This window comes from Suncus etruscus, chromosome 2 (genome assembly GCF_024139225.1).
Source record: "Suncus etruscus isolate mSunEtr1 chromosome 2, mSunEtr1.pri.cur, whole genome shotgun sequence".
In the NCBI taxonomy this organism is placed as follows: Eukaryota; Metazoa; Chordata; class Mammalia; order Eulipotyphla; family Soricidae; genus Suncus; species Suncus etruscus.
In genome coordinates, this window is record NC_064849.1 from 150,308,115 (window position 1) to 150,334,503 (window position 26,389).

General features: G+C 36.3%; 1 protein-coding gene across 3 annotated transcripts in view; it reads right to left on the minus strand.

Annotated features, from left to right (window-relative positions):
- The window catches only part of FAM172A (family with sequence similarity 172 member A), a 446,910-nt gene extending 424,661 nt beyond the window's left edge, over positions 1 to 22,249 (minus strand). For 2 of the 3 annotated variants that reach the window (XM_049769145.1, XM_049769144.1), the window contains exons 1-2: positions 22,126 to 22,249; positions 2,030 to 2,131 (exon numbers count right to left, since the gene is read on the minus strand). In XM_049769145.1, coding sequence (XP_049625102.1) covers positions 2,030 to 2,131; positions 22,126 to 22,156 — 133 coding nt within the window. In that variant the 5' untranslated portion in view covers positions 22,157 to 22,249. Of the gene's footprint in view, positions 1 to 2,029; positions 2,132 to 22,125 lie in introns of those variants that run through there. The other variant, XM_049769146.1, reaches the window with a different exon arrangement.
- Positions 22,250 to 26,389: the final 4,140 nt, after the last annotated feature.

Genomic DNA, 26,389 nt, shown 5'->3' on the forward strand with positions numbered 1-26,389 from the left:
CCCTTAAAAGTGACATTTATTTCCCCTGAAATGCGAACATCTTTGTCTCATACTGAGAGTCTACAATTAATCAGGACAATATCTAGCATGTTTAAAATATCAGTAGTAAATACAGAAAGTATGTAGGTACATCTATGGTATATGTACACAAAATGGCATTACCATGTACAAAGATATAGAAGTATTTAAAAGTTGTGGCTACAGATCACATGCCTGCCTGGGGAGGAGAGAATGGGAAAGGGAAGAGAGGGAGGGAAGGAGAAAAAGAGAGAGTGAAGAAGGAAAGAGAAAGCGAGAGAGAGAGATGGGAAGAAATGAAGAAATTTTAAAAAATGGGGGGAGAGATAATAAAGGAGTGGCACCAGAGCAATAGCACAGCAAGTAAGATGTTTGCCTGACACACAGACAACCTGAGCTCAATCCCCAGTATTCTAGATGATCCACTGAGAACCTTCAAGAGAGATTCCTTTAAGCAGAGCTAGGAGTAAACCCTGAGCACCACTGGGCGTGACCTCAAAAAAAAAAAAAAAAAAAAAAAAAAGAGGGTGGTGAAGAGCAAAAAGAGCAGTAAAGGTATTTGCCTTGCTAGTAGCCAACCTCACTCAGTTCAAGCCCTGGTATCCCATAGAGTCCCCTGAGCAGTGCCAGGAGGGATCTCTGAGTGCAAAGCCAGAAGTAAGCTAGACATAGCCAAGTGTAATCCTCCCAACATAACAAAACAAAACCAAAAAAGCATATGTGTGTGAGTGTGAACATGTGATGTGGTCAGACAGACAGAGATTAGATAAGGAAGAAATAAAAATATTTGGGGGTTGGGGGTAGAGCAATTGTGTCATAGGGAGGGGCACTTGCCTTGCATGAGGCAAACCTGGGTTTGATCCCCATGATCCCATATGGTCCCCCAAGTCCCACCAGGATTCCCACCTCTGAATACAGGGCCAGGAGTAAGCCATGAGCACCAGTAAGTATAGCCCCAAGAGGAGGGGGTTTGTTCAACAAAGACACAAAGATAAATGAATAGATAATATATATCAATGAAAATAGCATATCAATGAAAATTGCTTTTCTATGGGCCACTGTAACTGTATGCATGCAATCAATCTGATTTTAATTCCGACACCCCATATGGTCCAGTCCCCTGTACCCCACTGGGGTTATCCTGAATGTAGAACCAGGAGTAAGCACTCCATTGGGTATAGCCCAAATTCCCCTTCCTTCAAAAAAAACTGAAGTCCTATACTAAAGAGCAAATGTACAGCTATGATTTACCCACACTAACAACAGTCTCCCAGGCTCTCTTCTGAAAGAGGCAGCTAAGAATTATTTTAAAAAGAATAAAAATATTGCTTCAGGTTTAATTTGATTTTGTTAACTGAAACAAAAAGAAAAACTTAAATAACAAAATACTACTAGTCATATATATTTTACAAAAAATGTGTAAAACTAAATCAGAAAAACAGCAAGCAAACAAAAAGCTTCAACACCTGTAGAATAGTGCCCTTCAGATGTAATTCATGCAGTAACTCCAAATACTTTGCCCCAGAAAAATTCTTACAACTTTTGGTATATCTTCCCAAATCCCAAGTGGAAACTATTTTATTGAGGACTTAACTAGTAAATTTTAGAATAGAAATGTTGTCTGGAAGATCATGTAAAATTGAGTATTACACTTTAAAACCCTACCACAGGTAATTATTGCAAGTCATTTCTTTTTAAATAACACATTGAAACAGTAGCATCTTTCTATATAATTTAATTGGAATTCTGATTTTATACCAGGAAGTTAAATACGCAAGGCTAATATATATAAACTGAATAAAATCCATGCCCACTGGTTTACATAACTTGACAATAATGATAAATTACAACTTGATTCTTTTACTTTAGTGAAGAATTCCACCATGAAACTCATTATTTCTCAAAAATATTCCAGAAGTAAATGCAAGTAGCAAATATATTCTGTCTAATTATTCTATTAGCAATATGAAATAAATCTTGTACATAACTTGTACATAACGTAACTACTTACTTTCATTAAAAGCATATTCAAATCCTTCCAGGGTATCAGGAAAATCAAGAGGTGGCTCATCTTTTTTCATTAGTTCATCCAAATCTATCCTAGACAATAAATCTAGAAAAGAAATGATATAAAATTTATGTATATTCAATTACATAATAAATAACAAAAAATATATTTTAAATTACTCAATTCTTTTGTTTCATTCATTTTTGTGTTGTCTTAACTCATAAGGCTCTTAAAATTTTAAGTTTCTAAAATACTATCATATGAAGTGAAATATAAACACTTTCAAAATTCTATTTCTCAAAGCAGTCACAATTTTGATGCTATGATATTTAATTTTTCACTTCTGCATGAAAGGCAAATGCCTTACCTTCATGCTATCTCTCCAGCCCTCGAAATCACTTTAGATTTAGAGAGAAACTGAAAGGAGAAATCTAAAAGACAGTTCACATGTGTCTATATATGTTTTACCCAGTTTCCCATACTATTAATACCTTCATTAACGATGATAAACTTGTCAAAACAAAGAAAAATACATAATTTCGATCCAATTCCAGATATTTCTTTTCCCATTAGTGTCCATTTTCTGTTCCAGCTTTTCACATTGCATACTTTCACCATCTCTCTCCAATTTCCTTTGGTTGAAGACAGTTTTCAGTCTTTGCTTCTTTTTTGTCATTTTAACTGCTCTAAAGATATCTTGGACATTTTTTTTAGAATGTCCTTAAGTATAAATCTGTCTGGTATATTTTCTTTTGGTTTAATCAAAATAATACATTTTTAAAAAAGAAATGTCTTTTTCTTAAAATAATACATTTTTAAAAAAGATTTTAAAATAATACATTTTTAAAAAAGATATATTTAAAAAAGGTATATTTTCTTTTAGTTTAATCAAAATAATACATTTTTAAAAAAGAAATGTCTTTTTTTTAAAATAATACATTTTAAAAAAGATTTTAAAATAATACATTTTAAAAAAAGAAATGGATTGAGCTATTATGAAAGGGGCCCTTGGGCTACTGTGAAGGTAAGAAGTGCTCAGGCCATGGGGGTATTGTTGGAAAGATGTGTGCAGAAATAATGTTAACCGTATATTAATTTTTGATCCTCAATAAAAATAAGCTATTATAAAATAAAAAAAAATAAAAAAAAAGAAATGTCTTCAGGATATCACTGAGGATATTCCTTCATAAATTGGTTAAGACAGTGTTTATCAGACTTTTCCATTTATAAAAGCCATTATTTTTTCCTTTCCACTATCTATTGCTTCCTACAGACCAGACTTGTTCATTCCAAATATTGAAGAAAAATTATGCCCTACCTCCTGGAGCAGAAGACATATTACTAATAGCTCTTCTGGATTTGAAGCTGGAGCAACAGTACAGCAGGGAGGCTGTTTGCCTTGCACTTGGCCAACCAGAGTTCAATCCCTTTTGATCTCCTAAGCACACCGGAGTAATTCCTGAGAATTAAGCTCTGGGTACCATTAGGTATGGTCCAAAATCAAAACCAAATAATATTAATAATAATAAATCTATGTTAAAATGGTGATTCTCTTCTATATATTTATTTGTTCACTTATGCGCACAACTTTGAACTTGCTGGTCTTTACTGTGTACTTTGATTTACAATTTAATACTACGTGACTTCATTTTATTTCTCCCATTGCTCTAATTTAGAACATGACAAATTATTTTAGCTGTTTTCTGTACCGATTTTTGTATTTTGAGCATTTTCTTCTGCTACTTCAGGGTGCACCATTTCCTGTCCCAGTCCTAGAATCAGTCTGTCAGAAAGTACTTAATAAGATGTCATGAACATTTTTAAAAATGAGACAAAAAGTTTTTACTTTGTGTTGTCATAATATCAAAACAAAATATAAAGAAATTTCAAATGTATTTAGCTCTCCCTCCAAAAAAAATGTGAAATCATTATTGCATAACAAGAAAAAAATATATACTTTAAGATATTTCATTACAACTGAAGTTTCAAAAGAGAAAGTCAAGATCCTGACAAGAAGTTTCAGATAAAGAGATGAAGAAAAGCAAACGTAGTTCATCTGTAATATCTAGCACTTACAGAGATATAGTCATCTGTATGGATCATCACATATGCCAGAGAAAAAAATTATTTGGCACTATCTCTAATCTCTTTTTATAGTTCACAAGAGAGCCAACAAAAATCTTGTTAAAAACTAAATAGCCTACCGCCAAATATTGTGGGTTTGGTTCGTATAGAACATGTCTAGCATATGTAAGGCTTTGAGTTTGATCCCTGGTGTTAGATCAGCAACTGTACACTTTGAGGTGTAGTGGCTCAAGCAATGAACCCCCTTACTAAGACCTCTGGGCCTTCAGATAGGGAAAGATTCCAGGCACTCAACCATACACCATTCTCCCTCTCCCCAACCCCTGCCCATTAACACCACCACTGGTTGCTGACCCACTTGAAACAAAAGCATTGCGTTGAAATCTTCCAAAGGCTCCATCAAACTTCAATTCATACTTTAAAATGCGGGTTTTTTGTTTGTTTGTTTGTTTTTTTGTTTTGTTTTGTTTTGGGGCCACACCCGGCAGTGCTCAGGGGTTACTCCTGGCTGTCTGCTCAGAAATAGCTCCAGGCAGGCACGGGGGACCATATGGGACACCAGGATTCGAACCAACCACCTTTGGTCCTGGATCGGCTGCTTGCAAGGCAAATGCCGCTGTGAAAAAGTAAAATGTAAATTATTTTCAAATTCTCTAGTAAATCAGAAATCTGACATAATAGGCATATGGAGCAAAAAGGGGGCAAGGGTTGAAGCTGACAAATGTGCAGTTCATTAGTCAAGTTCTGAAACCATGTATTTTGCAAAATAGATGTCTTGATTTTTAAAAATAGCTGGATATGTGTAGAAATAAACTAGGATTCTAGAGAAAAATGGGACACCTGTACTGTAAAGTCAGTTTCTGCAATTGAAAATTGACAAACCTTCTAGATCAGAAACAGAAAACATTCAATACTTTTGGGCAGATTATGTCTAATAACCATTTTCCCTATTACCTAAGATAATAAAAGGCCAGTAGCAGTTATATTTCATGATAAAGATGTTGCATACTTTGCCTTATTTGATTGTCACAACCCTATGAAAGAGTCGTAGGTATTATCTTCACTATCTTTCAGCAAGAAAATCAGCTGAAGAGTGAAATTGTCCTAAACTGTCCCTTAGTAGTAAGGTAGAATTAATGAAGTAAAAATATTACCTAATACTTAATTCAGCATTCTGTATTAATCATGATAGCTTTTATTATGAGCCCTACCTGCCCTTTCAACACCTTTTAAGAATAAGCAATGATTCAAAAACATGCTTTTGGTTTACACAAAATATTCCACTGGCAAAATGAACAACTGAATAGAAATTACTTAACTTACTCTGTCAACTAAGGGCTTATAAATAGATTTTTTTTTTAATTCCTTAGCATTGAGGAAACATGTTGAAACAAATTGTCAGGAATTATTTTTCTTCCTTGTAAAAGAAAAACACTACATTTTTACATTTTATATAGAGATGGGTATTAAAGGCAGATTAAGCAAACATCAAATAAAGTATTTCACGGTTTAATGACTGATAAAAGACAATTTAGAATACAAACTGAATCCATGAAACAAAATTGGCACATCACTGAATGTGCCACAATTTTTTCTTCTAAAATCGCCCCTGGTGACTAAATTAAAGTGATTTGGCAATTAGAATTATGAACTTCAACTAAGCACATAAACTAGATAAAAATAGATTCCAAGATCCAAAAGAATTTAAAAGAACCTCAAATAGACATTTTTAAATAAGTATATAAACACCAAAGTTCATCACAGCATTAATCACAGTAGCCAAAGGTGGTATCAGACAGTATCCACATATAGATGAATGCTGTGGTGCTTATTTTTATGTATCAACCCAACAACCCAACATTCTGGGAATGCCCAGAAATATGGTTTCACATTAACCCAAAAGAACAATTCCACTTAATAAGAAAAAAGTTCCACACACTATCTTCAAATTGTCGTATCAGTCTTCTATCATCTCAGACTCAAACTTAAACTGAAATTTATACTCTTGCCTCTCTTTGATTCATACTTGAACTGGACTATTCAAACTATTGGCTCCTCTGGGGTTCCAGGGTGCGAGTTTCAGATCTTGGAGCATCTCAGCCTCCATGATTTCATGAGACACTTTTTTCCAGAGACTTCACAACTACAGACTATAACAAAAGTGGTTCTAGAAAAAGAGGCTCCTACAAGTGGATTTTCTCCATTAGCTCTGAGGAATCTATTTTAATCTGCTTGGTTCTTCTCAAAAAAAAAAAAAAAATGCCAATGATTCTTTACTAAAGCAGTATGAAAAATATATATTTACCAGCATTTCCATACACACACACACACACACACACACACACACACGATAAGTCACAAAAACTTAGAAAAGTATAATGAGATTAGCTAGATGCTTTACATGCCACTGAAAGTAGTAAAAAGGATAAATTCAGGGGCTAAGAGATAGTACAACAAGTAAGAAATTTGCCTTGCACATGGCCAATCTGAGTTTAATCCCCAGAACCACATCCAGTCCTCTGAGGCTGCCAAGAGTAATTCCTGAAACACTGTGTGTGGCCCAGATAAAATAGATTGGGGCGGACTCAGGGGACTAGAGAGATAATATAGCAGGTAGAGAGCTAGCTACAAGTAATTCCTGAGCAGAGCCAGGAGTAAATCATGAGCACCCAACTCTTCTAGGCTTTTAGATATTATCTTTGCAAATGCCAGATCTGCTTGCGCTTAATGTATTATGTAGATTAAAAAAAATTCCAAGATCTAAAGAGAATGTAAAATCAGACTAGGTATCACACACAATGGAAGAGTCCAGAACTGTTACAACCACTTTAAAAAAGGATTTTTTGAGTAGTGTCAGTATCCATGAAGAGTTCTGTGACATCTTTATTCTTATGCTAGACTTTACACTAGTGATCAAAGTCAATGAACTGGGCAACTCAAATACCATAAAAATACTAAGGTCCCACTGTAGCAGCAGCCTAGCATTCAATTAAAGCAAACAAAATAGTCTGGCATTGGTCCTAAGTGTCTGTAAAACTGAAATGATATGAAGGTTACTAATTTCTTGCTTGACCTACATATTCATAAAAGTATTAGGCCTAGAGACTGAAAGTCTAAAAATAATGAAAAAAGAGGTCCAGTTCATTCCCAGACCTAAACTTATAAAAAAAATTAATAAAAAAAAAAAAAACCCAGAACTTCTCGAGAGACAGGAAAGTTAAAATACCTCCTAATAAGGAAAAGAATCTTACTTAGCATTTAGTCAAAACTTGGGCAAAAAAACTTAGTCAAAACAGAGCAACAATACAGTGGGTAGGGCATTTGCCTTATAAGCAGCCAAACTAGGTTCGATCCCCAGCATCCAAAATAGTCCCTCTGAACCCTCCAGGACTGATCCCTGAGAATTGACGCAGGTGTAAGCCCTGAGCAATATTGGGTGTGGTCTAAAGAATGCAAATCTTCTGTTCCTAATCTTTCTTCCACCACCACCCCCCCCAATAAACAACCTTTCACTAAAATAACTGCATAAGTAAAAAGGAATAACTAGATTCACACTAGCTCTCAACTAACGCTAATTCCATGCAGCACCCAAAGAGCAACTGTGGTTCTTCAGAGTATGAGAGATCAAGTGATCAGTAGAGTTTTACTTGGTATTCATCCAGTGGTGAAGACTGGGTCCTTAGGGTCCCTGAACTCATCCTGTATATTTTCCAAATTTTAGAATATATCAGTAAAAAAGACACCTAATAACTGCAATACTGGTTTCCTAATCTATAATTAGAATACAAACTACAATGCAAAAGGCTAAGAGAAAGGCACAAGAACAAATTTCACCTTAAAAATAATAGAATAGGGGCCCGGAGAGATAGCACAATGGCGTTTGCCTTGCAAGCAGCCGATCCAGGACCAAAGGTGGTTGGTTCGAATCCCGGTGTCCCATATGGTCCCCCGTGCCTGCCAGGAGCTATTTCTGAGCAGGCAGCCAGGAGTAACCCCTGAGCACTGCCGGGTGTGGCCCAAAAGAAACAAAAAATAAAAAAATAATATAATAGGGGCCGGAGCGGTGGTGCTAGAGGTATGGGACCTTGGTTGGATCCCCCGGTGTCCCATATGGACCCTCCAAGCCAGGAGCAATTTCTGAATGCATAGCCAGGAGTAACTCCTGAGTATCAACAGATGTGGCCCCAAAACAACAAAAAATATTAATAATAAAACAAGCCAAAACACTAGCTCTGCATTCAGCTGTCTTGAATTTGAACCCCAGCACCACCAGGAATGATGACTCCTAGTACAGAGCCAGAAGCAAACCCTGAGTACTGCTGGGTATGACACACACCACAAAAAAAAAAAAAAAAAGTAAAAAACTCCATATTCCTAGAAGTATTACAAAGATTAATTTATGACCTGGAAGATGATCTCACCAATTGAGCCTATTCAGAGACTGATATAACTTCAGAGAACAATAGTGGTTACCATTAAGCTTAACTAGGTGGTAACTTCAAGTGCAACTGCTGTACCAGATGTGCTTTCACTGCTTGAGCAAATTAATTCATCCCCTGGTACCTGGATTACAACTACCGATCTGCTAAATGACTTTTCCTCCATGGCTGTCATTAAAATCCATGAGAAGCAGTGGGTTTCAGTTCTTTTTATGTCAGAAGATCAGCAACACACTTTCAATGGCCTACCTTCAAGGTAAATCTTTACTCCAATCCTGAGTCATAATTTAGTTCACATGATTCTTTCCCTTCCTTAAGTATTGCTCTGGTGTATTACATTAATCACCTTATATTGACGGGCTCTAGGGAGCCAGAAAAATAGAATCTTCTAGACTTACTGGTAAGATATTTGTTTTAGAATGTGAGAAATAAAGCTACACCTTACTAAGTTACCTCAAAAGCTACTGGGTTTGGGGGTTTTGGGGGGGGTTGTTGTTTTTTTTTTTTGGTTTTTCGGCCACACCAGTGACTCTCAGGGGTTACTCCTGGCTAGGGGACCATATGGGACACCAGAGGATCGAACCATGGTCCATCCTAGGCTAGCACGCGCAAGGCAGTCAGTCGCCTTACTGCTTGCACCACCGCTCCAGCCCCAAAAGCTACTGGATTTTGATTGGTACAAGAATAAGAGAGGGGAGCCTGAGCAATCACACAAAGGGAAGGAAGTTCACTTATACAGAGCGCACCTGGGTTCCATCCCAGGCATCCATATGGTTCTGAGTCCATTCCTGAGCGCAGAGCCAGGAATAACCCCTAGCGCTGCCAGGTGTGGACAAAAAAAAAAAGAGTAAGAGAAGAGTGTGCCAAATCCAAGATGCTATGTAAGCTATTATTTTTTTGGTAATGCTTGTTGTTGTTGTTTAGATAACTTGTTTGCAGTCGTGTTAACATTTATAACCTTGGTGTAGTTAGTTCATCACCCTCAAAGTGCCCAGTACTCCCCATCACAATAGGCTTATTCTACATCTAGTAAATCTCTTCATTTTCCCTTCTTCCTCCAACCTGGAAGTATCAGTTTTGCAATCCAGAGTCAAGGATCTGTCATCATTTGAAAATATTTCCTTGTATTATTTCTCTGCACATGACCGAGATATCAGATATTTATCTTTTGATCTCTGACTCACTTCACTTAATAGGATAAACTCCAGATCTTTATCTTGGGATAAAGAAAAAGAAGTGGCATCACTGAGTTATATGGTTATGAGTTATACTGAGTTATACTCAGTTATATATACTTAGTTTTTTTAAAACGTCTCCATATTGGTTTCCATAAAAAAAAATAAAAAAAAACAAGTAAGAGTCTTACCAAAAGTGAGAGTTCTTTTAAACTGAATCCTCCAAAACACTGGTTGTTCCCAGACTTTTAATATTTTCATTCCCTTAATTAAAAATAATGATGAACACTTCCTCTTATGCCTACTGTCTGTCCAAATGTCCTCTTTGAGAAGTGTCTGCTCATCACCTCTCCTCATTTTTGATGGAGATATTGGTTTTCAGCTGCTGGGCTTTGTGAGTGTTTTATGTATGTAAATTATTAGCTCTTTCCTGATGTGCAAATATTTTCTCCCATGCCACTGAATGTTTTTTTTTTACTTTACCCACATTTATTTTGCTAAGAAAAACTTTTAAATTTAATGTAGTTATTTATTTGTTATCTCTGTCAATAAAACAAAATTACTGAAGACGCCTCTGAGGTCCATATCCTGAAGAGTTCAGTGTAAGTTTTCTTCTATGTCTTTTATCATTCCTGATCTAATCTAATTAGATATGTTGATTCAATCTCTCTCTCTCTCTCTCTCTCTCTCTCTCTTTCTCTCTCTCAATAATCAATTTTTCCAACACCATATTTGTACTTTCTTTAATCCACTTTATACCCACAAGTTGTTCCAGGGTCATGTAACACCTAGAATACTTTAAAGCTGGGGTCTCAAACTCGCGGCCCGCAGGCCATTGCAGCCCTCAGTACAACATTTTGTGGCCCACAGCCAGCCTTCAAATATCACAGTATTCCCGATTATTCGCTTACCAAATAATTGCAATAAAAATTGCATTAGTAAGAAAAAAATCGCATTAAACATTCGCATCCCCCAAGCAGTTCCCTTCGGGGTATGCAAATGTTTAATGCAATTTTTTGCGATTTTTTTCTTACTAATGCAATTTTTTATTGCGAATATTAGGTAAGCGAATAATCGTAAATACTTTGTGCCTAGCACGGACGTCATTTCCGCTGCTCCTGCCCACTGTCCATTGCATTATCGGAGGTCTAAAGGGAGAGAAGGGAGAGAAGTTTATTACAGAATTAGATTTTGTCATACCTTCATAAGGACTTCATCAAAGCCTGCAGTGAAGAGAAAGATTGATGATGAGCACAGACAATTTCAGGAAAAGTGGGAGATGCAGTGTATCTTTGTTGAGCACAGGGGCATCCCCACATTTCTTATTTGCTCAGAAAAAGTTGCAGTGCACAAGGAATACAACTTGAAATGCCAATATTCAACTAATCATGCTGAGGAATGTGCAAAATATCAAGGAAATTAGAGAACCAAGTGGGTTGCCAGTCTTAAAGTATGTCTAATGAGGCAACAAGACTTCTTCAAGAAAGCAACCAAAGAGAATGTTGCATCAGTCGAAGCTAGTTACATGGTTAGTGAGATGATTGCTAAGGCAGGGAAACCATTCACAAAAGGAGAGTTTGTTAAAAAAAAAAATGCATGTTACAGGCTGCAAGTATTATCTGTCTGGAAAAGAAAGGTCAGTTTAGCAAAATCAGCCTTTCTGCCAACACTGTGGCAGTGCGCATTTCTAACGTGTCAAGTGACATTTATCATCAACTGTGTGAGAAAGCCAAATGTTTTGATGCATACTCAGTTGCTCTTGACGAGGGCAAAGATATAACTGACACTGCGCAGCTCACAATTTATGTCCGTGGAGTTGATTGCAATTTTGAATTGACAGAGGAGCTGCTCACAATAATTCCAATGCATGGCCAGACCACCGCTAATGAGATATTTCGGCATCTGTGTGATGCCATTGAGAATGCAGGTTTGCCATGGAAGAGGTTTGTTGGAATAATAACTGATGAAGCGCCATCGATGACAGGGAGAAAAAATGGACTGGTGGCACTTGTTCAAAAAAAGACTTGAAGAGGAGGGTATAGAGAAGGCCACTGCTCTTCACTGCATTATCCATCAGCAGGCCCTTTGCAGTAAATGACTGCCATGTGACAATGTGATGTCTGTTGTTGTGAAATGCATCAACCAAATCAGATCCAGGGGTTTAAAGTACAGGAGGTTCCATGCTTTTTTAGAGGAAATGGAGTCAGAATATAGAAATGTGCTCTATTTCACTGAGGTACGTTGGCTCAGCAAGGGAAATGTCCTGAAAAGATTTTTTGAGTTGAGAGAAGAAGTGAAAGCCTTCATGGAGAAGGATGGGAATGCTGTTTCTGAGTTGAGTGATCACAAATGGCTCATGGACCTAGCTTTTCTTGTTGACATCACACATAAGCTCAATGTACTAAGCAAGATGTTACAAGGCCCAGGGCAGCTTAACAGTGCTACCTATGACAACGTGAGAGCATTCTCCACAAAACTTGTGTTATGGAAATCCCAGCTCTCTCAGACAAACCTTTGCCATTTCCCAGCATGCAAGGAACTTGTGGATGCAGGCATACCATTCAGTGGTGAGAAATATGTTGATGCTATTTTTTAGCTAGAGAAGGAATTTGATCATAGATTTACAGACTTCAAAAAGCACAGAGCCACTTTCCAAATTTTTGTGGACCCCTTTTCCTTTGATGTGCAAGATGCCCCTCCTGTGCTTCAAATGGAGCTCATTGACCTGCAATGCAACTCTGATCTCAAAGCCAAGTTCAGGGAGATTAGTAGAAAAGCAGACATGCCTGGGCAATTTTTGAGAGAATTGCCCCCCAGCTTCCCTGAGCTTTCCCAAATGTTCAAGCGCACCATGTGCCTTTTTGGGAGCACATATTTGTGTGAAAAGTTATTCTCCACATTGAACTTCAATAAGTCAAAGTACAGGTCTAGACTTAATGATGATCATCTTCAAGCCATACTGAGGGTCTCAACTGTTTCCTCTCTAAAGCCAAATGTGGTTCATATTTGTGAGAAGAAGCGCTGTCAAGTCTCTGGCAGCAAGGAACAGGCAAAAGATGCCATGTTCAGAAGAACTATTCATGATCTTCAATGTTCTATTCATGTTCAGAAGAAATAATTAAAACTGGTAATAATGATGTTTGAGGACTTTTTTTTGTGTGTGAAATCCCTTATGCGGCCCTGCCTCACCCCGACTTTGCCTCCTGCGGCCCCCAGGTAAATTGAGTTTGAGACCCCTGCTGTAAAGTATCATTGACAGAAAAGAATACTGTTTGCATTCTTTAGCATGTCCCTATCTGATATAGTACCTTGATTTTTTAGCAAATAACTAAATCCTTTTTTGTCCTGTTACTGAACCTTAGTAGAGACTGAAGTTCATTCACAGGCTAACAAGATTTTACTTGACTTAAGTAACTCAACATTAACTGAATGTCATCTGATCCACAAGTCATAAAGTCGAGTATATATAACAGCATTCCATCACTGAACAGATGTGAAATATAGTGGCTGGAAGAAACAGTTTCTGAAGTGGTATGTTACACAAAGACATAAACTATGATCTCCATTCCTGCTATGATGCTTTCAGTTTATCAGTTTGCATAATCAGTTCTTACAATCAGCTGATAGAGAAAGAGAATACTTGAGTCAGGTATATAAATGATAGACAGCATTCAAGTAGTACCCAAAACTGAAAAACTATAGCATTAGGGCCTGCTTCTGAGTCATTCCTGAAAGTCAACTGTAGGCAGAAGCTAAAACATTGCTTCTAATTGATGAGTATGCCTGGTAAAAAATATGGTCAGCGATCTGCATGTTTAAATTTTTTTATTTAGGCACCATGGTTTATAATGCTGCTAACAATAGCATTTTAGGATCACAACATTTAAATTCTGAACGAACCACCACCAGTGTCAATCCACCAATAGCTACACCTAGTGGTCCTCTGGGACTACTCCTGGCACAATGCTCAAGGAACTAAGCAGTGCTGAGAAGCAAAGAACACACTTTGGGTCCAGAGCAATAGCACAGCAGTAGGCTGTTTGCCTTGCATGCAGCCAACCCAGGATAAACCTGGGTTCAGTCCTCAGCATCCCATACGGTCCTCTGAGCCTGCCAAGAGCAATTTCTGAGCTCAGAACCAAGAGCAACCCCTCAGCACCACCAGGTATGGCCCAAAACCAAACAAAAATAGGTAAAATAAGAAGAAAGAAAAGAAAGAAAGAAAGAAAGAAAGAAAGAAAAGAAAGAAAGAAAGAAAGAAAGAAAGAAAGAAAGAAAGAAAGAAAGAAAGAAAGAAAGAAAGAAAGAAAGAAAGAAAGAAAGAAAGAAAGAGAAAGAAAGAAAGAAAGAAAGAAAGAGAGAAAGAGAGAAAGAGAGAAAGAGAGAAAGACAGAAAGACAGAAAGACAGAAAGACAGAAAGACAGAAAGACAGAAAGACAGAAAGACAGAAAGAGAGGGCCGGGAAGGTGGCGCTAGAGGTAAGGTGGTCTGCTTACATGCGCTAGCCAAGGAACGGGACCGCGGTTCGATCCCCCGGCGTCCCATATGGTCCCCCCAAGCCAGGGGCGATTTCTGAGCACATAGCCAGGAGTAACCCCTGAGCGTCAAACGGGTGTGGCCCAAAAAACAAAAAAAAAAAACAAAAAAAAAAAGAAAGAGAGAAAGAGAGAAAGAGAGAAAGAGAGAAAGAGAGAAAGAGAGAAAGAAAGAAAGAAAGAAAGAAAGAAGAAAGAAAGAAAGAAAGAAAGAAAGAAAGAAAGAAAGAAAGAAAGAAAGAAAGAAAGAAAGAAAGAAGAAGAAAGAAAGAAAGAAAGAAGAAAGAAAGAAGAAAAAAAACACAAAGCATGTACTTTAACCCCTCAAGTTATTTCCCAGGCCCCAACTTTTACTGATCAGCATTGTTTTAGTCAGCATCCAAAAAAAGCAGAAAAGAAAAGAAAAGAAAAGAAAAAGCTTAAGATTGAAAAATAAAACTGGTCTTAATGCAGTTTTTATAGGGGTATACATAGGACATTCCAAACCAAAAACTCTTAAAAAATAAGTAATTTCAGTAAAGTCATGGGCTATAACATCAACACACAAAATGTAATTCCATCTCAGTAAAATGAGTAAACAATGGCAACTGAAATTAAGAACACAATACCATTTTAAAGCACTATAAAAAGTAAAGCTTAAGTATAGACCTAATAAAACTATACAATACAATTACAATTATAAATTACAAAATGCTACTGAAGCAAATCAAAGATCTAAATAAATGAGAGATATAATAAGTTCAAATACACATATAATAAAGATGTCAATGTCACTACATTTATCTATCTGCTTAAATACTGGTCTTAAATCTACATGCTTAAACACTAAAGACTTAAAGATAAGTCTAATTAAACAAACATGATAGATAAATATGACAGTTACAAAAATATATAATGGCTAAGTTAAGAGGCAATTTCACTTGAAAAATGAAATCCATTTATATAGCAGATACAGAAATTTTAAAGTATTATAAAATACAATGGGAAACAAACACCAACCAAAATTAAATTTGGAATAGCTATGTTAATATCATAAACAGTATACTTCAGAAAATAATAACTACCCCAGAAGAAAAGATGAAAATATAACAATGACAAAGAACTTTAAAAATCCCAAAGTGGAAGAAATGGCTGCTTGTGGGGACTGCCAGGTGAAGTGCTGATTGCTTCACCTGCGGAGTCTCCACCCTGCTGTGCTTCTTCTGTGGGAACTGAGGAACTCAAGGGAGCCCTGTCCTGTGCTTCTCTGTCTTTTCTGAATCCTTGAAGCTCTCCTCAGAGCTTCCCGGTCATGCACATCATTCACCAATAAATACAACCACAACATGTAGAAAAACCCACAATACAAGTGTGACAATGGGGAAACAACGCAGGCCAGCACCAGACATAGAGAATGACAATGGCAACTCTGATGACTTGAACATGACAAACCAACTAGTCGGTCTCTCAGATAAGAAGTTTAGAGTCGCAATATGGAAGATGTTCAAAGTATAGAAGAGAACACTAATAAGAATCAAAAAAATATGAAGATAGAAATCAGAAAATTCCAAACTGAAATTTCAGATCAAATAACAGGTCTGAAAAACTCAGTAGATGAATGGAAGAAAAACATGGTTGAGCTTTCCCATGGGTTAACAGCAGCCAAGGATAAAATTAGTATACTGGAAGATGAGATGAATAACAATTCCATACAGCAGAAGAAATTGGAAAAAAGCCTTAAAGCAAATGATCAAACAAAGGAAAAATTACTCAAAGAATGGGAACACATGAAAATGGAAGTCTATGCTCAACAGAAACAACTTAAGAATCATTGGAGTCCCAGAGACCAAGGAAGAAAATCTCCAGGAAGAATCAACGGTCAAGAACATCATTAAAGAGAAACTACCAGAGATAATGAATACAGGCAACCAAATCCTGCATGCCTGAAGAGTACCAACTAAAAGAGACCCCATAAAAAACACCCCAAGACACATCCTAGTCACAATGACGAATCCCACAGATAGAGACAGAATTCTGAAAGCAGCAAGATCGAAAAGAGAAATTACATTCAAGGGAACATCCTTGAGATTTCCTACAGACCTGTCACGGGAAACACTCAAGGCCAGAAGGCAGTGGTGGGACATAGTGACAAAACTCAAAGAAATAAATGCTTCGCCTAGAATACTGCACCCAGCAAAACTCACTTTCAGGTTTGAAGGAACAATACATGGTTTCACAGACAAACAACAGCTCAGAAACTTTACAGACTCAAAACCATTCTTAAAAGAAAAACTGAACGGCCTACTTTAAGACAAGACTGACCAACAGACACACCAAACTTCAATATAAAGATGGCACGAACTCCCAATACAATTCTTTCTCTCAATGTTAATAGACTAAATGCACCAGTTAAGAGACAAAGAGTGGCAAAATGGATCAAAAAACTCAATCCAACCTTCTGCTGCCTACAAGAAACGCACCTGAATAGTCAGAAAAAAATATAGACTCAAAATAAAAGGCTGGAGGAAAATCATCCAAGCAAAAACATCCATAAAAAAGCTGGTGTGGCCATACTAATATCAGATTATGCAAACCTTATACTTAGGAAAGTTTTAAGGGACAAAGATGGACATTTTGTATTAATCAAGGGATACGTACAGCAGGAAGAAATCATTCACCTAAACATATATGCACTGAATGAGGGGCCAGCAAAATATTTAATACAATTGTTGACAAATCTGAAAAATAATATCAATACAACACAATAATTGTGGGGGATCTCAACACGGCATTGTCAACACTTGACAGGTCAACCAGACTGAAACCCAACAAAAATATACTAGACCTGAAAAGAGAAATGAAAGAAAGAGGCCTAGTAGATATATACAGGACACTCCACCCCCAGAAGCCTGGATACACATTCTTCTCTAATGTACACGGGACATTCTCCAGGATAGACTACATGCTAGCACATAAAACATACCTCCATAATATCAGAGGGTAGAAATTTTGCAGGCTGCCTTCGCTGACCACAAGTCCCTAAAATTATATGTGAACTACAAAGGGACACAGAAGAAAAACTTTAATAACTGGAAGTTAAACAGCCTAATACTGAATAACCAGTGGGTCTGAGATGAAAGGAAAGAGGAAATCAAAACCTATCCTAGAAACAAATGACAATGGAGACAAAAACTATCAGAACCTATGTGACACAGCAAAAGCAGTACTGAGAGAAAAATTTATAGCTTTGAAAGCACACATCATGAAAAAACTGGAAATCGAGCTCCCACACAACCCAGCTATACCACTCCTAGGAATATACCCTAGGAACATAAAATACAATACAAAAAAATCCCTTTCTTACACCTATATTCATTGCAGCATTATTTACCATAGCAAGCCTCTGGAAATAGCCAAGATACCCTTTAACAGATGAATGGCTAAAGAAACTGTGGTACATATACACAATGGAATATTATGCAGCTGTCAGGAGAGATGAAGTCATGAAATTTTCCTATACATGAATGTACATGGAATCTATTATGCTGAGTGAAATAAGTCAGAGAGAGAGAGAAAGACGCAGAATGGTCTCACTCATCTATGGGTTTTAAGAAAAATGAAAGACATTCTTGCAAAAATAACTTTCAGACACAAAAGATAAATGAGCTGGAAGTTCCAGCTCACCTCAGGAAGCTCACCACAAACAGGGATGAATTTAGTTAGAGAAATAACTACGTTTTGAACTATCCTAATAATGAGAATGTACGAGGGAAATAGAAAGCCTGTCTAGAGTACAGGCGGGGGTTGGGTGGGGAGGAGGGAGATTTGGGACATTGGTGATGGGAATGTTGCCCTGGTGATGGGTGGTGGTCTTTACATGACTGAAGCCCAAACACAATCATGTATGTAATAAAGTTGTTTAAATTAAAAAAATCCCAAAGTGTCTGCACCGAATAAAAGTATTTTAAAAATAGAAACAAAAATTGGCTCAACTCTATAAAAAATAAATTCTCAATTATAACAGGAGATTTTGATACGTTTCATAATAATTGTTAAAAATAAATACAAGAAAAGTAAGAATATAAAAGATCTGAAAAATCATCAACTCAACCCAACTAACATTTACATAATATTCTACTGAACAACAGTAATATATTCATTCTTTGGGTGGCGGTGGGGGGGGCGGGCTCCAGAGGCTCTGGAGGCGCTCAGAGGTTACTCCTGGCTCTGCACTCAGAAATCGCTCCTGGCAGGCATGGGAGATCATATGGGATGCCAGGATTCAAACCACCATCTGTCCTGGATCAGCTGCTTGCAAGGCAAAGGCTCTCCCTCTATGCAATCTTTCCAGCCCCACTTTACTCATTCTTAAGGCACAGACAACATTCACCAACAGAATTTACTCATCCTAAAAAGAAGTCTCAATGTCTTTCAAAGGACTGAAATTACAAAAGTAATTACTCTCCTAAACTCAAAATAATTTACCTAGAAAAAATTAAGAGTATAAGTTCAAAAAATGACTAAGAGCCATCAAACTAACATCTTGCATAGTGAACTTTCAAAAGGATATGGCAAATCTTTTCAGAAATGTAAGAACTGTTCCCTACAATGCTGTTTGCATAGTCATATCTAAAGGATCTAGTAAGTGTCTGACAAATAAAATGCATTATTTGAGTGGCAACTCATCATAACTATATTCTTGACCTTATGCATTATCACCATTATTATAGAGAGCTAGTTTAGACTATTTTCTTATCAAAATGCACTTTATCCCTATTCATCTTAAGTTTTATCTGTCAGAATAGCTTAATATTTTCCCAACCATTCATCTCATTAACAATAAATTCAGTAACAAAAAATTATGTATTTTAAATATGTAAATCTTGCAATGTATAACTAAAACCCTCTAATAAGGAAGTTTAAGAAGTAATTATTAGTTTATTATTGAATGCATCATAATACAGCTTTAAAAAAATAGAACTGCAGGGGCCAGAGCAGTGGCGCAAGCAGTAGGTTGCCTGCCTTGCATGTCCTAACCTAGGACAGATCGCAGTTCAATCCCCCCACATCCCATGTGGTCCCCAAAGCCAGGAACGATTTCTGAGCACATAGCCCATAGTTACCCCTGAGCATCACTGGGTCTGGCTCCAAAACCAAACCAAAAAAATAAACAAACAAAAAAAGCAAAAACACAGAACTACACTCTTCTTTTAAAATAGCTTATTTCATTTTGTTCTATTTGTTCTAAAATGTATTTGACTCTGCATTTGCCATTTCATTTTCTAAAGTATTGCCTATTTGAATCAATCCTCCCTCCACTTATCATTATAAACTCATATTTACTAAGCATTCTTATTTCTCTGTAGTGATGAGGGAAAAAGTGAGATGTTCAATAACTTGTTCCTGGTATAAATGGAAAATCATGGGTTTCAATCATGTTCTTCTAGCTTTAGGCCCTATCAGCACTACCTTGAAAATCCAGAAAAATAAAATAAAATGAACTCATATATAGATTATCAGAATATAAATGTCAAACAGCAAATTGGTAGGTCAAGTTTCCATATTATCAAGTAAGTTTGAAGATATACAAATCCCAACTAGGAAATCAGTTAAGTCTATTATTCTGGAAACTCATACATTATCCTCTAGGCCTTATATATTCTATATGTCTTATCCTATCTCCTATACTAGTCAGTCTTCTGAGTATACTGGTCATCCCTTCTAACAGCATAGACATGCAGTAAAAGCTACAAAATACTATCTACAGCTGTCTCCAATTCTTATTCTCTACTTGAAGTTCTCCAATCAGGTTTTCATTTCCATCAATTCACTGAGAAAGCTTTTTTCAATAAGTTTCACACTGTCAAATACAAATATAAAACCCTCAGTCCTTGTCTAACCTGATTCATTATCAACATATAACTTAAATTAATCATTCTCATTTTTTTCCATTTGGTACTCAGGATTTCTCTCTTGCTCCTGGTATTCAGTCTATTTTACAGGAAATTAATTTTACTCATTTCACTAATTCCTACTTACCTTCCTGACCATATGGTTAAAATACCCCAGAGCTCAATCTACAGATCTCTGTAGTAAGTAGCCACACAAACATCTTGGGTGATCCAATTATTTTCATAATTTTAAATATTATCTCTGTTAATGATTCCCAAAGTACTTTTCTGAAGTTTTTAATTTTAATTTTATGGCCACAGCTGGTGCTAATCAGAGGCTACTCCCAGCTCAGTACTCAGGGGTTGCTCTGGAAATGCTCAGATAATGCTGAGGGGACCAGGTATGCCTGGGATCAAATCTGGAGCCCCCTACACTGGACAGCGTGTGCCCAGGCCATAAAGTTATTGCTTTAGACTCCCCCAAATACTCAACAAGAGTCCTAATTCCTTCCATTAATAGGAATAAATCTAACTCTTACAAAATTACTACAACCTGCATTTCTTATAGCTTTCTTAAATCAAGTGTACTTATATCAGAGCTATTTAAGTCAAAAATCTTTACAATTTTTAGTTTCTTCTCTAAATATCCCATGTCTACCCAAACAGCATATCCTGTCATCTCTAGTTAAAACTATCCAAAATCTGCCCATTCTGCAACATCCTCTCTGCTAGCACCCACAACCAAAACTTCAACATCTCACATTTGTGAGAAAACATGGTCTGGAACCTTGAAGAAAACAATGTTCTCAGCCATTTTCCATTTTTTATAGGTAATGGGGGTTATTCCACTCCTTGAGAAATTGCTACCTCTAAAAGAAGGGACAAGCTGATGCCCACTGAGATAAGAATGTAGCTGCTTTATCTTACATATGTATTAGGCTTTTACTACAACATGAAAGATGTGAGTAGGAGATGTTTTTGCTTATTACCCAGTATGGCATAATACAGGAGGGAAGCAGGTAAGGATTCAGAGAAGCAGTCTTAGCCAAAGCAGCACAGGTAGAAAATATACCTCCTACAAAGCTTCTTGGAAATTGGATCCATGGTCAAGAAAAATGAGTTCTATAATCTAGTACCCAACATTAATAAGCCAAGATGATACTGTTCTAGGGCCATGAGTTAGTACAGGAGCTAAGAAACATGCCTTTAAATGGCCAACCTCAGTTAAATTATTTGCACTGCAGATAGTTTTCAAGTAGTGCTTGTAGCAATCCCTGAACACAAAGCCAGGAGTAAGCCCTAAACACAACAGGATGTGGCCCAGAACACTCTCCCTATGACCCCCCATCCCCAATTCAAAAAAACACTTTTCTACTATCAAAGAAAAGAAACTGTGAATTCTTCACAGATTACTTTCTTATATAATCCAATCATGGGCAATTCAATAGACAGATGGAAACATATGGCAATAAAAAAAAGTTAAGCTCAACAAGGAGTAAATAATTTTAGATAGCAGATTTGTTTTATCTTGGGTTCTTACTAGATGTCTGGGAGTCTAAGGCAGATTCCTTCTGAGGTATTTAACATGGAGGGACTCTCATAAAATATGCCTTGTCTCAATACCTCAAAAATAGAAAACAAGACTATTATCCTAAGCTAGGATCCATTCTAATCAACAAAAATGTGGTCAGGGTTCTAGTCATGAGTCAAGAAACCTATAATTTTAGTCTTACCATTAAATATATGACCTTGAATAAAAAAAGCATTATGAATTCTAGCAGCTATAAATTCCCATGATTCTATGATTTATTTACTCTGTACATACCTATTTCTCAGTCAGAGAGATGCTAGTGAGCTATACAATTTTTTTAGGTTGAGATTAACTTTTTAAGTTGAAATTTAGAATTTCAATATATAGAAGATAACCTAAATAGCCCTATATCTTCATTATTCACAAAGGAAAATACCCCTGAAAAAGCAAATTACGTATGTACCTTTCAGTGCTGTTGTCTTTTCTTTTTTCATCTGGACCTCGCCTGCTGGATTTGTGCCATGTTTATCCCCAAATTGGCAACAAAATTAAAGAGCTCAAGGAAATAGACATCAATCTTCAGAAGACAGTCTAGAATGAATGAAAGCCAATAAATTAAGCTTACTCAATCCTACTTACTCCATGAGAACTTCCTAGGTCCTCCCTATTGGAATTAATCTCTCTTCCTTGATTCACCACTGTACTTTGTTGGATATCTCTATCACAGTACTTATCACAGTCTGCCTTATATTATAGTTATTTATGTATTTGTCTGAGTCAGCTAACAGATTTACAAGACCAGGACAGAGGTATCAAGGTTTTTGTCATCTTTATGTCTCATATCAACAAACACCATATCTAAAATAATTAATGTTACTAAATTGAATTCTGCAAAACTTTACTATATTTAGGTTTTATTCTTTATCATCTAATGTCTTAAAAAATCTTTCAAAGTAGTTTTAACAACTTACTTTTTTAAAGTCACTGTAAGCATGTACTATTCATAAGCCTTGAATGTACTTCTTCCTGAACAAGCAATCAGAAAGAGAAAATATCAGAGACTATATTAAATGACTATAAACTACCACTACTATAATTTAAAATAAACTTTAAAAACTTGTAAAAATAAAATGTTTGGGCCCGGAGAACTAGCACAGCGGCGTTTGCCTTGCAAGCAGGCGATCCCAGGACCAAAGGTGGTCCCCATATGGTCCCCCTGTGCCTGCCAGGAGCTATTTCTGAGCAGGACAGCCCAGGAGTAACCCCCTGCACTGAGCACCACCGGGTGTGGCCCAAAACCAAAAAAAAAAAAAGAAAAGAAAACCTGTTTAATTTAGTTTCCTGGGAGATATGCTTTATAAATGGCACTCTAGTAGACAATTATAAAATCATAATTTATTAAATATAATTTTTCTCTAATTGGACCAAAGAGAAGTATTATATCTTTAGGTAGTTCTCAGGGTGCCAGAAATACAAAAACACCACTCCTAAAGCTTGAAATATATATATATATGTAATATACAATATGAAGATGAGAAAAAAATAACAAATTCAGTCAATCAATAATAATTCAATTATATTGTATAAAAATTACATTCAGGACAGCAGTAAAATAAAATTGACTATTCCTCTGATTGAGAAACAAAATCAACTTGCTGCCCACAATGGAAACATATCTTTCCAATGAAACGTACATTTGAAATATCTCTAAAAACTAAAGAATTTCTTATGATCAGAAAAACAAGGGGCCCGGAGAGATAGCACAGCGGCACTTTGCCTTGCAAGCAGCCAGGACCAAAGGTGGTTGGTTTTACTACCCGGTGTCCCATATGGTCCCCTGTGCCTGCCTGCCAGGAGCTATCTTTGAGCCGACAGCCAGGAGTAAACCACTTGAGCACCGCCGGGTGTGACCCAAAAAAAAAAAAAAAAGGAAAACAAATACTTTTTTATAAAAAATACAGAAAATATTTTTACTATGAATATTTCAACTTATCATAAATTAATGTTGTCTTTATCTGCAGGTTTAACTGCAAATAGGGAGGTATCGGAAGGGTCCTCTGGCTATAATACTTAAACCAGTATAAAACATTTATCATCTTTATCATTTTTTAGATCTGTAGAAATGGAAAAAATGATTATACTTTCCTCATAAATATTACAGCAAGATCATTTAATCATAGTATCCTGATAAAAAGTGCTCAACATATTATCTTCTATATGTTTTAACTGTAAATTATTGCCTGGCTCCACCACTTGAAGAGCTTGTGGTGGCCACATAGAATCACTTACATACAAAAATCTTCAATTTTCTCACTGAGAAATATAGCTCCCCATATAATAGTAATTGAGAAATAACTCTGTATAGAGGTATGAATAGCTGGCCATTGTTACTGCTAAACGTTATACTGCTTCACAGGATTCAGCAGAAGGGATGACTAGAGGAGCCTAGGGCTAGGACAGAGATTAAGCGCTTGCCTTGAATGCTACAGACCTTTGTGTGATGCCCAAGTGGTTTCTGGCACCCTGTTCAGGTGTTTCTAAGCACCACCACAGGAGCAATTCCATGAGCAGATGTCAAAAGTAGCCTTTCAGCACTGTCAGGTGAGGCCCCAAAATAAAATAAAATAACCAAAATATATATTTTTGACTGGGAATATATTTTCACATACAGTGGAAGTAGCTGTTATTTTTTTTGTCTATAAACAGATAACTTAAAACCCTCTAAATTCCACACTTATATTTGTCTGTATGAGAGTATACAACCTTTCAAGGAACATTTTTGTCTATCTATATAGCACAGGCAAAATGCAACACTGGGAATTCAAATGGAGAGTAAAAAGATAAATTCATTGTTCATGTGTGAACTCACTTCTGCTACCAAAGCAAGCTGTTACACCCCAATCCCAAGTTACATATAGTCATACACTGATCAATACTAAGATAAAAAGCAGTCTTCATAAAAACTACTTACTATCAAGACATAGTCTTAGCTGTCAATTCTCTCATACGTTTATGCACAAGTTTCTCCAGCTACTCCTCTACCACATGCCACACAAACTGAGAAACCCATTAATGACAGAGTCCATGCAGAATTGTTTGCAAACAACTTCCTAACTCAAAAAACTACCACAAGGACTCTTCTTGCATTTGTAATCTATACCTCTACTAGTTCAAAATAACGCACTAGACTCCAATTACAATTTCTGAAATTATCATTTCCATTGTGACTTTTAATTAAGATAAAATTACACACATTTTGACGGTAGACTCTGGGTTCCATCATTAGCACAAAAAAAAGAACTAAAAACTAACAATACAACCTTAAAAGTGCTCATCTCACACACAACACTACACACATACACACCACTTAACTATTTTTCACAATGCAACACATATCAAATAATTACATTGTTCTCCTTAAATGCACTCTCATATAGTCAATTATATCTCAATAAAGGTGCGAGAAAAACTCTAAATAATCTACAGTATTTAAAAACTCATTCCCCAATGACAGGCATTATGTCTGAACCTTACACCAAACTGATATGATTGCAGCTCAACAGATTATTTGCAAACTTTATGAATGAATGCATAAAAGATAGAAGAATAAGAATCATGCTTTAAAGAATCATTTCAAGATTTCCAAGACCTAAAGGCAATTCATGATCATTCTTGTTTACTATATGTAATCTAAAAATCTATGTAGCAATTTACTAAAGGTATAATATGTAAGTAATGATGATATGTATGAGACAACTAATTACTGTGACTCTAAGCCTTTATACCAGCAGATGCAAAGCAGGTAAGCTAAAGCAAAGCAATTTGTCCTGTTGTTCTCTGTTTACTGCGTTTAAATTCTCTAACCTCTCAAGTTATTTTCCTTGACCTGTGGCAACAGCTGGTGAAGTTAACCAGGAAACATTAAAAATTCCCCAATTTAGTTTCTCCTAATAAAAATTCAGAGTTATAACCTGCATGACCACAAGGAAACACCACTGAAAATACAGCCAGCAAGCCATTTGGTACATTTGATATATACTTACTATGTGCACTCGACATAAGTTTATTTAGTATTATCTGATGGAGACTAGGTTATAGGGATGAAAGTAGTAGAAGGTTTTCCTGATGAGAATTGGGACATGGTTGACATGCTGTATACTTCCATGATAACCAGCTGCTGTTTAAATATGGTTTCCTAGAAATGGTTACAGTACAAACTAGATTCAAAACATCTCCATTTTCTATTTCAATCTGTGAACTACACAAAGCAATTATCATATCTTCTTTCCCTTCTAAGATTCTACAGAAAATGCACTGTGTATAAATAAAAGCTATAAATAACTTGTCATGTGCAACTCTTTATCCAGTCAGCATTACAAAATATGAAACAGTAAAATATTTTCTTAGTTGCACTGTTTGCTTAAAATACTGAGAATGAACACATTATATAAATTATACAGAAAATATAGAAAAGTCTTGCTTTTTATGTTTTCAAGATAGGTATCAAACAGTAAATTTATATCAATAATCTCTGCATCAGATGGCCTTTCTACTCAAATTCAGAATTCAGTAATGCAATACAAATATGCTAAACGTCTTGGATTAATTTTCTGAAATCCTTGGAACTAATCAAATACCAAAGAATTTATGTTCATTAGTCAGGTCTCTAGAAATATCCCTCAAAATGCCCCACCTGCAATCAAAAGTATAATAATTTGAACTGGTAC